Raw genomic sequence first — 15,968 nt, 5'->3', positions numbered from 1 at the left:
TTGTGTTATCTGTTTTGTGTCCATCTATTGTGTTATCTGTTTTGTATCCATCTATTGTGTTATCTGTTTTGTGTCCATCTATTGTGTTATCTGTTTTGTGTCCATCTATTGTGTTATCTGTTTTGTGTCCATCTATTGTGATATCTATTTTCTCTCCAGCTATTGTGTTATATATTTTCTATCCATCTATCGTGTTATCTAGCCACATAACTGTTAGCAAGTACTAATACCACGTGTGAAAAATATCTGGCGCATGTGTCTGAACGATGTGTTGGGACTGGAAGGACGCACTGATTTAACAAGTTAGCTTTCCCTCTCAGGTCCATATTTTAAACCCTTCGAAGGCTTACAGTGAAACCAGATTGGCGAGATCGTTTTGGCGTTGTCTCCCGCGGGTCCTTTCCTCCCCTCTACTCTGCCACACAATCCCAACACCTATCCCTTCCTCTCATATAAGAACATAAGAACGTAGGAGTCTATAGGTAACATATGAGAGGAAGAGACAGGTGTTGGGACTGTGCGGCGGAGCAGAGGGGAGGAAAGGACCCGCCAATTTGGTTCGCTGTAGTCCGTCTAATTCAAAAGTCTCTCGCAGAGGTTGTCGGGGTGTCCGTGGGTGGCTTCCTGAGCTTGGCGGTAGTTTCGCAAGGGTTCTGCGTCGGAAAGGTGAACAACACGCATGACAACCAGATGTAGTTCCTTTCTGGCCTTGAAAAAAACGTTCTTAACAACAGCCCCAAACGTTTTATAATATGAGTTTGATAATAAAAGTTTGTTAATACGACGTGGCCCTGGCCATGAAAAACCTTCGTAACAAGAGCCACACACGTTCGATAATAGAAGTGACATTTTTTTTTGAGGTGCCAAGTTTTATGAGGTGCCAAGTTTCATGAGGTGCCAAGTTTTATGAGGTGCTAAGTTTTTATGAGGTGCCAAGTTTTATGAGGTGCCAAGTTTTATGAGGTGCCAAGTTTTATGAGGTGCCAAGTTTTATGAGGTGCCAAGTTTTATGAGGTGCCAAGTTTTATGAGGTGCCAAGTTTTATGAGGTGCTAAGTTTTTATGAGGTGCCAAGTTTTATGAGGTGCCAAGTTTTATGAGGTGCCAAGTTTTATGAGGTGCCAAGTTTTATGAGGTGCCAAGTTTTATGAGGTGCCAAGTTTTATGAGGTGCCAAGTTTTATGAGGTGCCAAGTTTTATGAGGTGCCAAGTTTTATGAGGTGCCAAGTTTTATGAGGTGCCAAGTTTTATGAGGTGCCAAGTTTTATGAGGTGCCAAGTTTTTATGAGGTGCCAAGTTTTTATGAGGTGCCAAGTTTTATGAGGTGCCAAGTTTTATGAGGTGCCAAGTTTTTATGAGGTGCCAAGTTTTATGAGGTGCCAAGTTTTATGAGGTGCCAAGTTTTTATGAGGTGCCAAGTTTTATGAGGTGCCAAGTTTTATGAGGTGCCAAGTTTTATGGGATGCCAAGTTTTTATGAGGTGCCAAGTTTTGATGAGGTGCCAAGTTTTTATGGGATGCCAAGTTTTATGAGGTGCCAAGTTTTTATGAGGTGCCAAGTTTTATGAGGTGCCAAGTTTTTATGAGGTGCCAAGTTTTATGAGGTGCCAAGTTTTATGAGGTGCCAAGTTTCTAAAAAAAAAGACCCACCACCACCACCCAGGGAAAGACAAATAAGTGCGCGTGGCCGAGTATGCCCCAGGGAGCGCCGCGCCTCACGGGCCACCTGGACGAAGACTTGGACAGGTGTTCGACAGATTATTTAGTGTCCCGGGAGTGGTGAAAAAGATAGGTGTGTGTGTGTGTGTGTGTGTGTGTGTGTGTGTGTGTGTGTGTGTGTGTGTGTGTGTGTGTGTGTGTGATACTTTTCATATAAACAGTTAGTAAGTCAGTCAGTCAGTCTGCCAGTCATCTAACTACCTACCCACTCCCATATAATCAGTCAGTTAGTTATCCAGTTAGACAGTTCATCGCTCAGTCAGTCATTTCAGCAGTCATTCAGTAAGTCAATCATTTGCTCAGTCAGTCAGTCAGTCCATCAATCGCTCATTCATTTATTAAGTCAGTCAGTCAGGCAGTCAATCGTTTAGTCATGCATCTACTAAACCATTCAGTCAGTCAGTCAGCCAGTCTGTTAGCCACCCAGCCCCCTAGCCCACCCATCCATTTCTCCCTTCCTTCCTTCCTTCATTCATTAGGTCAGTCAGTCAATCATTCCAGTCAGTCAGTCAGCCACCCAGCCCCCTATAAAGCCCGCCCATCCATTGCTCCCTTCCTTCCTTCATTCATTCCGTAAGTCAGTTAATCATTCCAGTCAGTCAGTCAGCCACGCATCCACTCCCCAATCCTTCCCCCAGTCAGCGCCCGGCCCCCAGTTCTCAGCTCCCAAGCCCCCAGGCCAGTACTCACAGTCTCTGGACATGCCCACGGCGAGGCACTTCTTGAAGCGGCAGTACTGGCAGCGGTTCCTGTTGAGGCGGATCACCAGGCACTTGCCGTCACGCAGACACCGGTACTCGATCTGCTTCTGGATGCTGCGTCTGAAGAAACCCTGCGAGGAAAGAGGAGGGGGAGATTAGCCCCTTGACTGCGGATTTCCTACAAGAAGACATCACCAAGCTACAGAAATGGATCAAAAAGTGGCTGTTAAAATTCAATGAAGTAAAATATTAAGTCCTGCACCTTGGGAGGGGATATCCAGCACACCAATACCACATGGGAAACACTCCACTATCCACAACAGAGGCAGAGAAAGACCTGGAAGTATATGTTTCCAGGTTACTAGTAAAGGCTAAATCCGTGCCAATCGCAGCGGACGGGTTAGAGGCTGAGGGATGCTGAGGATAGAGAGAAGAGGGATGAGAGCTTATTACTTTATTACCTCCATGGATGAGAGGCTGAAAGGGTAGGTATGGAGAGAAGGAAGGAGGGAAGGATGAGGAGTGAAGGGAAGGAGAGAAAAGAGGAGATAAACGGAAGAACAAGAGAAGGAAAGGGAGGGGGAAAGAGGAGGAAAAGAGAGAAGAAATACTGAAAATGAAGAGGAAATGAGGGAACTGGAGGAAAGGGCGAAGAATTGGAGGTAAAGGAGACGAAATGGAGGAAAGGTAGAGTGAGTGGAGGGAAGAGAGATGAGCTGGAGGGAAGGGAGAGAGATGAGAGGAGGGAGATGAGATGCTGAGGGGTGGTGGAGAGGGGAAGGGAGATGACATGCTGAGGGGTGGTGGAGAGGGGAAGGGAGATGACATGCTGAGGGGAAGGGAGATGACATGCTGAGGGAAGGAGATGAGGGGCTGAGGGGTGGTGGAGAGGGGAAGGGAGATGACATGCTGAGGGATGCTGGAGAGGGGAAGGGAGATGACATGCTGAGGGGTGGTGGAGAGGGGAAGGGAGATGACATGCTGAGGGGTGGTGGAGAGGGGAAGGGAGATGACATGCTGAGGGGTGGTGGAGAGGGGAAAGGAGATGAGGTGCTGAGGGGTGGTGGAGAGGGGAAGGGAGATGACATGCTGAGGGGTGGTGGAGAGGGGAAGGGAGATGACATGCTGAGGGATGCTGGAGAGGGGAAGGGAGATGACATGCTGAGGGGTGCTGGAGAGGGGAAGGGAGATGACATGCTGAGGGATGCTGGAGAGGGGAAGGGAGATGACATGCTGAGGGGTGGTGGAGAGGGGAAGGGAGATGACATGCTGAGGGATGCTGGAGAGGGGAAGGGAGATGAGATGCTGAGGGATGCTTTCGTGGCCCTGGTAGAACTCTGACAAAAAGGTTTCTGCTCTATGAACGGGGAAAGAAAGCTCTCACGAGAACCCGACTTATCTTGTCTGTGGTCTAAGAGAATAGTTGTAGTTTGCAGAGTTTGAAGTCTTTGGGAATGCGAGCCCTGTTACTCTAATATTGCTGGAAGTGAAGTCAAGGGAATGGCCGAGAGAGAGGAGCTGTGATAAGGGAGGTGGTGGAGCCTGTAGGGAAGGGAAGTTCATAGGCCCGTAGTCTCAGACGCTTTAAGCTCTCACAAATATTTCCAAAAGGCCACAAAGGAAATCAGTCGGGTCCCAAGGGTGTTTTTCACGTTCACAATGCGGAGGCCTTGTCAGACAATCAGCAGACTCATAAAACTACTCATGGAAATACTAACCTAACCTCTACGAAAGCCTCATCAATTCTGGGTGTGTAAGTCTCGAGATGTTTGAGAATAGGTCCTTAGAATCACAATATATAACCACTTGTCTTAGTATCTCTTATAGAAACAGTATCTACACATGGACATGCCTATAACCTCTACGAAAGCTTTATTAAATGTTGGTGTGTAAGTCTCGAGATGTTTGAGAATAGGTCCTTAGAATCACAATATATAACCAATTGTCTTAGTATCTCTTATAGAAACAATATCTACACATGGATATGCCTATAACCTCTACGAAAGCTTTATCAGAGATAAACTACTCATGAAGCCATTTAACCCAACCTCTACGAAAGCTTTATCAAATGTTGGTGTGTAAGTCCCGAGATGTTTGAGAATAGGTCCTTAGAATCACAATATTTAACCACTTGTCTTAGTATCTCTTATAGAAACAATATCTACACATGGACATGCCTATAACCTCTACGAAAGCTTTATCAAATGTTGGTGTGTAAGTCTCGAGATGTTTGAGAATAGGTCCTTAGAATCACAATATATAACCACTTGTCTTAGTATCTCTTATAGAAACAATATCTACACATGGATATGCCTATAACCTCTACAAAGCTTTATCAAATGTTGGTGTGTAAGTCCCCATATGTTTTAGAATACGGGCCCTAAAATCACGATGTATATCCACTTGACTCTTAGTAACTCTTAGCAACACTGTCTCTACCCATGGACATACCCACTACAACCTCTACAAAAGCCTTACCAAATATGGGTGTGTAAGCCCCTAGATGTTTGAGAATACTGGACTTAGAATCACAATATAAATCACTGTCTCGTATAACCCTTAGGAACACTGTCTCTACCCATGGACATACCCACTACAACTTCTACGAAAGCCTTACCAAATGTGGTCGTCTAAACCCTGAAATGTTTGATAATATGGGCCTGCTAGTTTCACAATGCATAGCCACTTGTCTCTTAGTATACTCTTAGGAAGTCTCTACCCATGGGAATACCTACAACCTCTACGAAAGCCTTATCTAACGTGGGTGTAGAATTCGGAATTCAACTGGCACTAGCCAATGTATTTCTTCTTATTAATAACAGGAACAGGGAACACTTACCTATGGAAGAATACCTACAACATCTATGAAAGTGAAATGTTTGAGAATTCGGGCCCTAGAATCACACTGTATAGCCACTTGTCTCTTATTAACTCCCAGGAACACTGTCTCTACCCATGGGAATACCTACAACATCTATGAAAGCCTTATCTAACGTGGGTGTGTAAGCCTTGAAATGTTTGAGAATCCGGTCCTTAGAATCACACTGTATAGCCACTTGTCTCTTATTAACTCTCAGGAACACTGTCTCTACCCATGGGAATACCTACAACATCTATGAAAGCCTTATCTAACGTGGGTGTGTAAGCCTTGAAATGTTTGAGAATTCGGGCCTTAGAATCACACTGTATAGCCACTTGTCTCTTATTAACTCCCAGGAACACTGTCTCTACCCATGGGAATACCTACAACCTCTACGAAAGCCTTATCTAACGTGGGTGTGTAAGCCTTGAAATGTTAACCTCTACGAAAGCCTTATCTAACGTGGGTGTGTAAGCCCTGAAATGTTTGAGAATTCGGGCCCTAGAATCACACTGTATAGCCACTTGTCTCTTATTAACTCCCAGGAACACTGTCTCTGCCCCATGGAAACGCCCAGCCTCTCCGAAAGCTTGACCGAATGTAGGTGTAGGTATGTGTGTAGGCCCCGAAGTGTTTAACCCCTTGACTGCGGATTTCCTGCCAGAAGACATCACCAATCAACAGGAATGGAACAAAAAGTGGCTGCTACAACTCAATGAAGAAAAATGTAAAGTCATGTACCTTGGGAGGGGATATCCAGCACACCAATATCACATGGGAAACACTCCACTATCCACCACAGAGGCAGAGACCTGGGAGTGTATGTTACCAGGCTACCAGTGACGGCGAAATTCGTGACAATCGCGGCGAACGGTTTAACCCGGTAGCAGCGATGGGGCAAATTTCTGGCTTTACCGTGTAGCAGCGACGGGCCAAATTTGTGCCATGATATAAACCCCCCCCCAAAAAAAATTGATGCATAAACTGATCACAAATGCTTTGATATATATTATGAAATGGTTTGTTGAGTGATGATTTTTTTCTCATTTTTCTGGCTTAGAGGGGCCTTTAAGAAACATGATCCCTGCTGCTACCGGGTTAAGAATAAGGATCCTGATTTGGCGAGTAACGTGATGGGACGCACCTTGCAGCCTTCGCAGGAGGTCACGCCGTAGTGGTAGCCGGACGCCTTGTCACCGCACACTTTGCAGGGCACGAAGTTCCTGCTGGCGGAGCTGGCCGTGGTGGGCGAGGGCGTGCTGTCCGCCGCCTGGTAGCTCTGTTCTGTACACGGGAAGAGAAGGAGAGTGTTAGTTTTTTCTTACAGCAGAGGAAGCAGCTCAAGGGCCCACACACAAACAAGCAAACATAAAAGGCCCGCTAGTCGCTGCTCCTGTAGAAAAAAAAAATAACAAGGTGTCCAGAAAGAGGTCAGTTTAGTCAATTTAGCTCAACAGCAAAAAAAAAAAAAAAAACAAAAAAACCGCTAGTCGCTGCTCCTGAAACAAAACAAAACAAAAACAAACAAAAAAAAAAGATAAAAAAGAGAGGCCAATTGAGATAGCTACTGGTCCTATATAAAAACAAAACAAAAAGACACTAAAGATCTGAAGCGGTCTGGAGTGCAAACCCGGCCCACGAAAAAAAAAGACATTATAACCTTGAGACGTGTAACTGTTTCAGGATTGGATGGAAATACTTTTGAAGGAATCCATTTTTTTTACAACAATGGAGACAGCTCAAGGGCACAAAAAAAAGAAACAATAATAATAAAAAAAGCCCGCTACTCGCTGCTCCTAAAAAAAGAATCAAAAGAGGTGGCCGAAAGAGAGGTCAATTTCGGGAGGATTTGTACATTTTAAGCTCGGTGTCTCTGGTGTGTTGAGGCAGCGTATGAGTGGCTCATGCTATCCCACACAACGACAAGACAAGGCTGCAAGTCGGCCCGCACGAAGGTAGACTAAGAGAGGGAGACTTTGTGAGCTGTCTGTTACTATACATTAAGATATATACAAGGACAGGAGCAGGATGAGAGGTGTCACTCATTACCAACTCAAAATTTAACGCCCGCATCTACACAGCTTTCCGCCTTCGTAGAGATATCAGTCACTGCCGACTCAAAAACAACGGCAGCTTCTTCTAAACTGATTTCCTTCTCCGTTGTATTCCAAGCTCTCCCTCACCAAGAGATGTCGCTCATTACCAACACAAGAACCAGCGGTAGCTACTATAAATAAACGGCTCTCCGCCTTTGCTGCATTCCAAGCTGGCCCTTACTACGAGAAGTCAATCATTACTATTCATAACTGGAAAACCAACGACAGCTTCTAGTAAAGTGTTTTCCGCCTTCGTTATATATTCCACATACTTCACGTCCATATAGGAATAACACTCTCATAGGAACAAAGTATAAGGAGTGGAATGTTAGGGTCGAAGTGTTAGGAGTGGAATGTTAGGGTCGAAGTGTTAGGAATGGAATGTTAGGGTCGAAGTGTTAGGAATGGAATGTTAGGGTCGAAGTGTTAGGAATGGAATGTTAGGGTCGAAGTGTTAGGAATGGAATGTTAATGAGTACAGTATGAGGGGTGAGGTATTAGGAACGATGCGATAGGAATGACGTCTTAGGAATGGAGTGTTGGGAATGAGACGTTGTTAGGAATGATGGCTTAGCGGTGTTAAGAATGATGGCTTAGCGGTGTTAGGAATGATGGCTTAGCGGTGTTAGGAATGCTGGCTTAGCGGTGTTAGGAATGCTGGCTTAGCGGTGTTAGGAATGATGGCTTAGCGGTGTTAGGAATGATGGCTTAGCGGTGTTAGGAATGATGGCTTAGCGGTGTTAGGAATGATGGCTTAGCGGTGTTAGGAATGATGGCTTAGCGGTGTTAGGAATGATGGCTTAGCGGTGTTAGGAATGATGGCTTAGCGGTGTTAGGAATGATGGCTTAGCGGTGTTAAGAATGATGGCTTAGCGGTGTTAGGAATGATGGCTTAGCGGTGTTAGGAATGATGGCTTAGCGGTGTTAGGAATGATGGCTTAGCGGTGTTAGGAATGATGGCTTAGCGGTGTTAGGAATGATGGCTTAGCGGTGTTAGGAATGATGGCTTAGCGGTGTTAGGAATGATGGCTTAGCGGTGTTAGGAATGATGGCTTAGCGGTGTTAGGAATGATGGCTTAGCGGTGTTAGGAATGATGGCTTAGCGGTGTTAGGAATGATGGCTTAGCGGTGTTAGGAATGATGGCTTAGCGGTGTTAGGAATGATGGCTTAGCGGTGTTAGGAATGATGGCTTAGCGGTGTTAGGAATGATGGCTTAGCGGTGTTAGGAATGATGGCTTAGCGGTGTTAGGAATGATGGCTTAGCGGTGTTAGGAATGATGGCTTAGCGGTGTTAGGAATGATGGCTTAGCGGTGTTAGGAATGCTGGCTTAGCGGTGTTAGGAATGATGGCTTAGCGGTGTTAGGAATGCTGGCTTAGCGGTGTTAGGAATGATGGCTTAGCGGTGTTAAGAATGATGGCTTAGCGGTGTTAGGAATGAAGGCTTAGCGGTGTTAGGAATGATGACTTAGCGGTGTTAAGAATGATGACTTAGCGGCGTTAGGAATGATGGCTTAGCGGTGTTAGGAATGCTGGCTTAGCGGTGTTAGGAATGATGACTTAGCGGTGTTAAGAATGAAGGCTTAGCGGTGTTAGGAATGATGGCTTAGCGGTGTTAAGAATGATGGCTTAGCGGTGTTAAGAATGATGGCTTAGCGGTGTTAGGAATGATGGCTTAGCGGTGTTAGGAATGATGGCTTAGCGGTGTTAGGAATGATGACTTAGCGGTGTTAAGAATGATGACTTAGCGGTGTTAGGAATGCTGGCTTAGCGGTGTTAGGAATGATGGCTTAGCGGTGTTAGGAATGAAGGCTTAGCGGTGTTAGGAATGATGGCTTAGCGGTGTTAGGAATGAAGGCTTAGCGGTGTTAGGAATGATGGCTTAGCGGTGTTAGGAATGATGGCTTAGCGGTGTTAGGAATGAAGGCTTAGCGGTGTTAGGAATGATGACTTAGCGGTGTTAGGAATGATGGCTTAGCGGTGTTAGGAATGAAGGCTTAGCGGTGTTAGGAATGATGACTTAGCGGTGTTAGGAATGCTGGCTTGGCGGTGTTAGGAATGATGGCTTAGAGGTGTTAGGAATGATGGCTTAGCGGTGTTAGGAATGATGGCTTAGCGGTGTTAGGAATGATGGCTTAGCGGTGTTAGGAATGAAGGTTTAGCGGTGTTAGGAATGATGGCTTGGCGGTGTTAGGAATGATGGCTTAGCGGTGTTAGGAATGATGGCTTTGCGGTGTTAAGAATGATGACTTAGCGGTGTTAGGAATGATGGCTTAGCGGTGTTAGGAATGATGGCTTAGCGGTGTTAGGAATGATGGCTTGGCGGTGTTAGGAATGATGGCTTAGCGGTGTTAGGAATGCTGGCTTAGCGGTGTTAGGAATGATGGCTTAGCGGTGTTAGGAATGCTGGCTTAGCGGTGTTAGGAATGCTGGCTTAGCGGTGTTAGGAATGATGGCTTAGCGGTGTTAGGAATGATGGCTTAGCGGTGTTAGGAATGCTGGCTTAGCGGTGTTAGGAATGATGGCTTAGCGGTGTTAGGAATGCTGGCTTAGCGGTGTTAGGAATGCTGGCTTAGCGGTGTTAGGAATGATGGCTTGGGTGTTAGGGAATGATGGCTTTGAGGTGTTAGGAATGATGGCTTTGCGGTGTTATGAATGATGGCTTTGCGGTGTTAGGAATGATGGCTTAGCGGTGTTAGGAATGATGGCTTAGCGGTGTTAGGAATGATGGCTTAGCGGTGTTAGGAATGATGACTTAGCGGTGTTAGGAATGCTGGCTTAGCGGTGTTAGGAATGATGGCTTAGCGGTGTTAGGAATGATGGCTTAGCGGTGTTAGGAATGCTGGCTTAGCGGTGTTAGGAATGATGGCTTGGCGGTGTTAGGAATGATGGCTTAGCGGTGTTAGGAATGATGGCTTGGCGGTGTTAGGAATGATGTCTTAGCTGTGTTAAGAATGATGACTTAGCGGTGTTAGGAATGATGGCTTAGCGGGTGTTAGGACTGTTGGCTTCGCGGTGTTAGGAATGCTGGCTTAGCGGTGTTAGGAATGATGGCTTAGCGGTGTTAGGAATGATGGCTTAGCGGTGTTAGGAATGATGGCTTTGCGGTGTTAAGAATGATGACTTAGCGGTGTTAGGAATTATGGCTTAGCGGTGTTAGGAATGATGGCTTTGCGGTGTTAGGAATGATGACTTAGCGGTGTTAGGAATGATGGCTTAGCGGTGTTAGGAATGATGGCTTAGCGGTGTTAGGAATGATGGCTTAGCGGTGTTAGGAATGAAGGCTTAGCGGTGTTAGGAATGATGACTTAGCGGTGTTAGGAATGATGGCTTTGCGGTGTTAGGAATGATGGCTTAGCGGTGTTAGGAATGATGGCTTAGCGGTGTTAGGAATGAACTGTTAGGAACGGCCGAGAGGTGTTAGGAACGTGACGGGGACGACGAGGAGGAGGCGGTGACCTGACACAAACTGGTTTCTCTCTCTCTCTCTCTCTCTCTCTCTCTCTCTCTCTCTCTCTCTCTCTCTCTCTCTCTCTCTCTCTCTCTCTCTCTCTCTCTCGGTGGCGCCCAAAAAAGTAGCAGGAATCCAGACGTTCAAGTTCCCAATAACAGGTCAAGGAACTCCACCAGTACTGCTACTACTACTACTTCTACTACTACTACTACTACTACTACTACTACTACTACTACTACTATTACCTACGTGCTACTTTTTTTGGTATTTGTCAGTGTTACCAAGTATGAGTGTTACCTGAGGCAGTGTTATGTGTGTGTTTCTTGTTTCAGTGTTACCAGCTAAAAGTGTTACCTGCGGCAGTGTTGTTTACGTGTTTCTTGTGTCAGTGTTACCAGCTAGGAGTGTTGCCATAGTTGATGTTAGATGAGCAGTATTGTGTATAGATTGTGTTTCTTATGGCAGATTTACCAGCTAAAAGTGTTACCTATGGAACTATTATTTGTGTTTCTAGTATCAGTGTTACCCGCTAGGCGTCTTGTCATAGTCGGTGTTAGGTGTTTGGTTCAGTGTTGCGAGCTCCGTGTGTTGCTTGAGAGTGTGTTGCTCCCTTTGTTAGTAGTGCGGTGTGTTGAGTGAGTGTTGCGCTGGTGAGAACGTTGGCAGTGTTCCTCTCTCCTCAGTAATTACCTTCTACGGAATAATACGAGTGGGTTGGCTGAGCGACTGACTAACTGATTGACTGACTGGTTGACTAAATGACTGGCTGGCTGACTGACTGGCTGACTGACTGACTGACTGACTGGCTGGCTGGCTGGCTGACTAACTGACTGACTGGTTGACTAAATGACTGGCTGACTGACTGGCTGGCTGACTGACTGACTGACTGACTGACTGGTTGACTAAATGACTGGCTGACTGACTGGCTGACCGACTGACTGGTTGACTAAATGACTGGCTGACTGACTGGCTGACTGACTGACTGGTTGACTAAATGACTGGCTGACTGACTGACTGACTGGCTGACCGATCTGACTAAGCGATGAACTGACTTACTGGCTAACTGAATAACTAGGCTATTTACCAACTGATTGACTGACTGAATAATTAATTAACTGAATGACTGACTGAATTACTAACTCTAACTGACTGACTAAACGATTAACTAACTAACTAACTAAATGACTGACTGGCTGAGTAAATAACTAAACGATTAACTGACTAACTGAATAACCGACTGACTAACTAACTAACTGACTGACTGACTGACCAAGCGATTAACTGACTGAATGACTGACTTTTTTTTTCTCTCCTCGAGACAGCAGAAGCGGCGCCGAGGGCAAAACTGTGTAGGGGGAACCCGCAACGCATCAAAGAAAACGGAGGATTCCATAACAGTGATAATTTTTAAGGGCTAACAATGATAATAATGATAATAATAATAATAATAACAGTAATAATAATGATACTACTACTACTAATAATAATAAAAACAACAACAATAATAATAATAATAATAATAATAATAATAATAATAATAATAATAATAATAATAATAATAATAAAAATCACTAAAAACGCCTTCTACCTCACCACAAAGGGAATGACGGGGGAGTTAACACCACCACCACCGTCACAACCACAACCACAGCCACCACCACGAGGGATGAAATACAGACGAAAGGATAAGGGTTGCTCCAGGACTACCAGCGAAAAATATGAAAGAATGAAGACGCTGGTTTACTCTTGCATTAGAAGTTGGACTGATTTGAGGTGAGGGAGTCGAACATGCTTGAAAATATTGTCTTGCTGCTCTCCACACGAAGGAGGTGAAGTCGAAGGTAGGATGGAATATAGGCGAAGGAATCAAGGCTGCTCCGGCGTTCCTTAAGAAGGGATGAAAGATTAACGACGCTGGAAAACTTTTGCATTTTCAGCAGAAGCAAAAATAAAAGATCAAGAACGACAGTAAAGCAAAGAAATAGATAACGCGTTTGTGTCTGTGTGTGTGTGTGTGTGTGTGTGTGTGTGTGTGTGTGTAATTCACCACGGCCTGATCGCGAGTTGGACTCGTAATCGCCAGCAGGTACCCTCCCGACGAGAGCAAGTGCTCATTTAGTCGATCTCTGGGTACTGCCAGGACCCCACACACCACACACCCCATCCCCCTTGCTCAACGGGTGACAGTAACCTCTCCTAGTCAACTGAAAGAATCCGGCCTGAGCGGGCTCGAACCGCCGCCCTGTCAGACCCTGAAGCCTGGCAGCGCAGCGCTCTACAAGTTGCGCCACGAAGAGGTGGTGTGTGTGTGTGTGTGTGTGTGTGTGAGAGAGAGAGAGAGAGAGAGAGAGAGAGAGAGAGAGAGAGAGAGAGAGAGAGAGAGAGAGAGAGAGAGAGAGAGAGAGAGAGAGAGAGAGAGAGAGAGAGAGAGAGAGAGAGAGAGAGAGAGAGAGAGAGAGAGAGAGAGAGAGAGAGAGAGAGAGAGAGAGAGAGCCGCAAAAAAAGGAGAATTAGCTGAGAGAGAGAGAGAGAGAGAGAGAGAGAGAGAGAGAGAGAGAGAGAGAGAGAGAGAGAGAGAGAGAGAGAGAGAGAGAGAGAGAGAGAGAGAGAGAGAGAGAGAGAGAGAGAGAGAGAGAGAGAGAGAGAGAGAGAGAGAGAGAGAGAGAGAGAGAGAGAGAGAGAGAGAGAGAGAGAGAGAGAGAGTATTGAGTAATGAAAGATTACTCTAGAGAAAGTAGAAATGATTAGCCTTTGAGAGAGAGAGAGAGAGAGAGAGAGAGAGAGAGAGAGAGAGAGAGAGAGAGAGAGAGAGAGAGAGAGAGAGAGAGAGAGAGAGAGAGAGAGAGAGAGAGAGAGAGAGAGAGAGAGAGAGAGAGAGAGAGAGAGAGAGAGAGAGAGAGAGAGAGAGTATTGAGTAATGAAAGATAACTCTAGAGAAAGTGAGAAATTCGTGCCTTTGAGCGAGAAAGAGAGAGAGAGAGAGAGAGAGAGAGAGAGAGAGAGAGAGAGAGAGAGAGAGAGAGAGAGAGAGAGAGAGAGAGAGAGAGAGAGAGAGAGAGAGAGAGAGAGAGAGAGAGAGAGAGAGAGAGAGAGAGAGAGAGAAAGGATGGGAAGAAATGGCAACCAGTCACGATTCTGCTTTAGGAGATATTAAAAGAGAAAGAGTTTGAGAGAGAGAGAGAGAGAGAGAGAGAGAGAGAGAGAGAGAGAGAGAGAGAGAGAGAGAGAGAGAGAGAGAGAGAGAGAGAGAGAGAGAGAGAGAGAGAGAGAGAGAGAGAGAGAGAGAGAGAGAGAGAGAGAGAGAGAGAGAGAGAGAATACATACACAAATCTTTATAAAATTTCTCTTTCAACATTTCTTATAAAAACTTTCTCTAATTAAAGAGAAAAAAAGAGACAGGAAATAGCAGAGAAGATTGTGGAGAGAGAGAGAGAGAGAGAGAGAGAGAGAGAGAGAGAGAGAGAGAGAGAGAGAGAGAGAGAGAGAGAGAGAGAGAGAGAGAGAGAGAGAGAGAGAGAGAGAGAGAGAGAGAGAGAGAGAGAGAGAGAGAGAGAGAGAGAGAGAGAGAGAGAGAGAGAGAGAGAGAGAGAGAGAGAGAGAGAGAGAGAGAGAGAGAGAGAGAGAGAGAGAGAGAAGGAAAGTAAGATAAATTATGTATACAAGGAAGGAGATGTAATATTTTCTTCCTCCTCCTCCTCCTCCTTCTCCTCCCCCTCTTCCTTCTCCTCCTCCTTCTCCTCCCCCTCTTCCTCCTCCTCCTCCTCCTCCTCCTCGTCTTCCTCTTCCTCATCCTAAACTCAATGTCCTCTTCCTTCTCGTCATTCTGTTAATCCTCCTCCTCCTCCTCCTCCTCCTCTTCTCAAATGCGCAAGAAACAGTTAGGCACGCCATCTAAATAAACACACACACACACACACACACACACACACACACACACACACACACACACACACACACACACACACAAACACACACACACAAACACACACACACACACACACACACACACACACACACACACACACACACACACACACACACACACACACACACACAAACACACACACACCGCAAAAAGGAAACGAATAAATAAATATATAAATAAATAAGAGGAGGAGGAGGAGGAGGAGGAGGAGGAGGAGGAGGACGAGGAGGAGGAGGAGGAGAAGGAGAACGTGGAAGAAGAAGAAGAAGAAGAAGAAGAAGAAGAAGATGAAAGAAGAAAGAAGAAGAAGAAGAAGAAGAAGAAGAAGAAGAAAAAAAAGAAGAAGAAGAAGAAGAAGAAGAAGAAGAAGAAGAAGAAGAAGAAGAAGAAGAAGAAGAAGAAGAAGAAGAAGAAGAAGAAGAAGAAGAAGAAAAAGAAGAAGAAGAAGAAGAAGAAGAGGAAGAAGAAGAAGAAGAAGAAGAAGAAGAAGAAGAAGAAGAAGAAAGAAGAAAATGAAAAGGAAGAAAAAACAATTAAAAAAGAAAAGAAAAGGACGAATATATATAAAAAATGAGGAAATAGAAGAAACAAAAAAAAAGAAGAGAAGGAAAAGGAAAACGAATACGAAGGAGAAGAAGAAGAAGAAAAAAAAGAAGAAAAAAGAAGAAGAAAAAGAAGAAGAAGAAGAAGAAGAGGAGGAGGAGGAAGAAGAATCCATCCCGTTAGGTTGGGTCATTCAACTTTCCTTGCGCGTCGGTAAGGTTGAGGCTCCCACAGGCCGGCCCGGGACTCTCGCCCTTGTGGTCACGCTCCCAGTGGGTTAATCAAATCTTGACTCGGGAAATGTTGTGTATGATAATGCCGTGGAGGAGGAGGAGGAGGAGGAGGAGGAGGAGGAAGAGAAAAGGACAAAAAGTACCAAGAAATAATGTTAAGTGGAAGATTAAGGAGAGGAGGAGAAGAACAAGGAAGAGGAGGTGGAGGAGAAGGAGGAGGAGGAGGAGGAGGAGGAGGAAGAGAAGAGGACAAAAAGTAGCGAGAAATAATGTAAGAGGAAGATTAAGGAGAGGAGGAGGAGAAGAACAACAAGGAAGAGGAGGTGGAGGAGGAGAAGGAGGAGGAGGATGAGGAGGAGGAGGAGAACAACAACAATGAGGAGGAGGAGGAGGAGGAGGAGGAGTGGTAGGATAATGCGAAAATGGAGGTAGAGGCGGAG

General features: G+C 45.4%; 1 protein-coding gene across 3 annotated transcripts in view; it reads right to left on the bottom strand.

The window, feature by feature from the left end:
- LOC126999239 (ecdysone-induced protein 78C-like) overlaps window positions 1–15,968 on the bottom strand; it is a 174,458-nt gene that overhangs the window by 12,136 nt on the left and 146,354 nt on the right. For all 3 annotated transcript variants that reach the window (XM_050861627.1, XM_050861628.1, XM_050861625.1), the window contains 2 exons: window positions 6,423–6,562; window positions 2,408–2,549 (listed from right to left, as the gene is read on the bottom strand). In XM_050861627.1, coding sequence (XP_050717584.1) covers window positions 2,408–2,549; window positions 6,423–6,562 — 282 coding nt within the window. The remainder of the gene's footprint in view (window positions 1–2,407; window positions 2,550–6,422; window positions 6,563–15,968) is intronic.

This window comes from Eriocheir sinensis, chromosome 16 (assembly GCF_024679095.1).
Source record: "Eriocheir sinensis breed Jianghai 21 chromosome 16, ASM2467909v1, whole genome shotgun sequence".
NCBI lineage: Eukaryota > Metazoa > Arthropoda > Malacostraca > Decapoda > Varunidae > Eriocheir > Eriocheir sinensis.
This window is presented reverse-complemented; position numbering and strand designations above follow the sequence as displayed.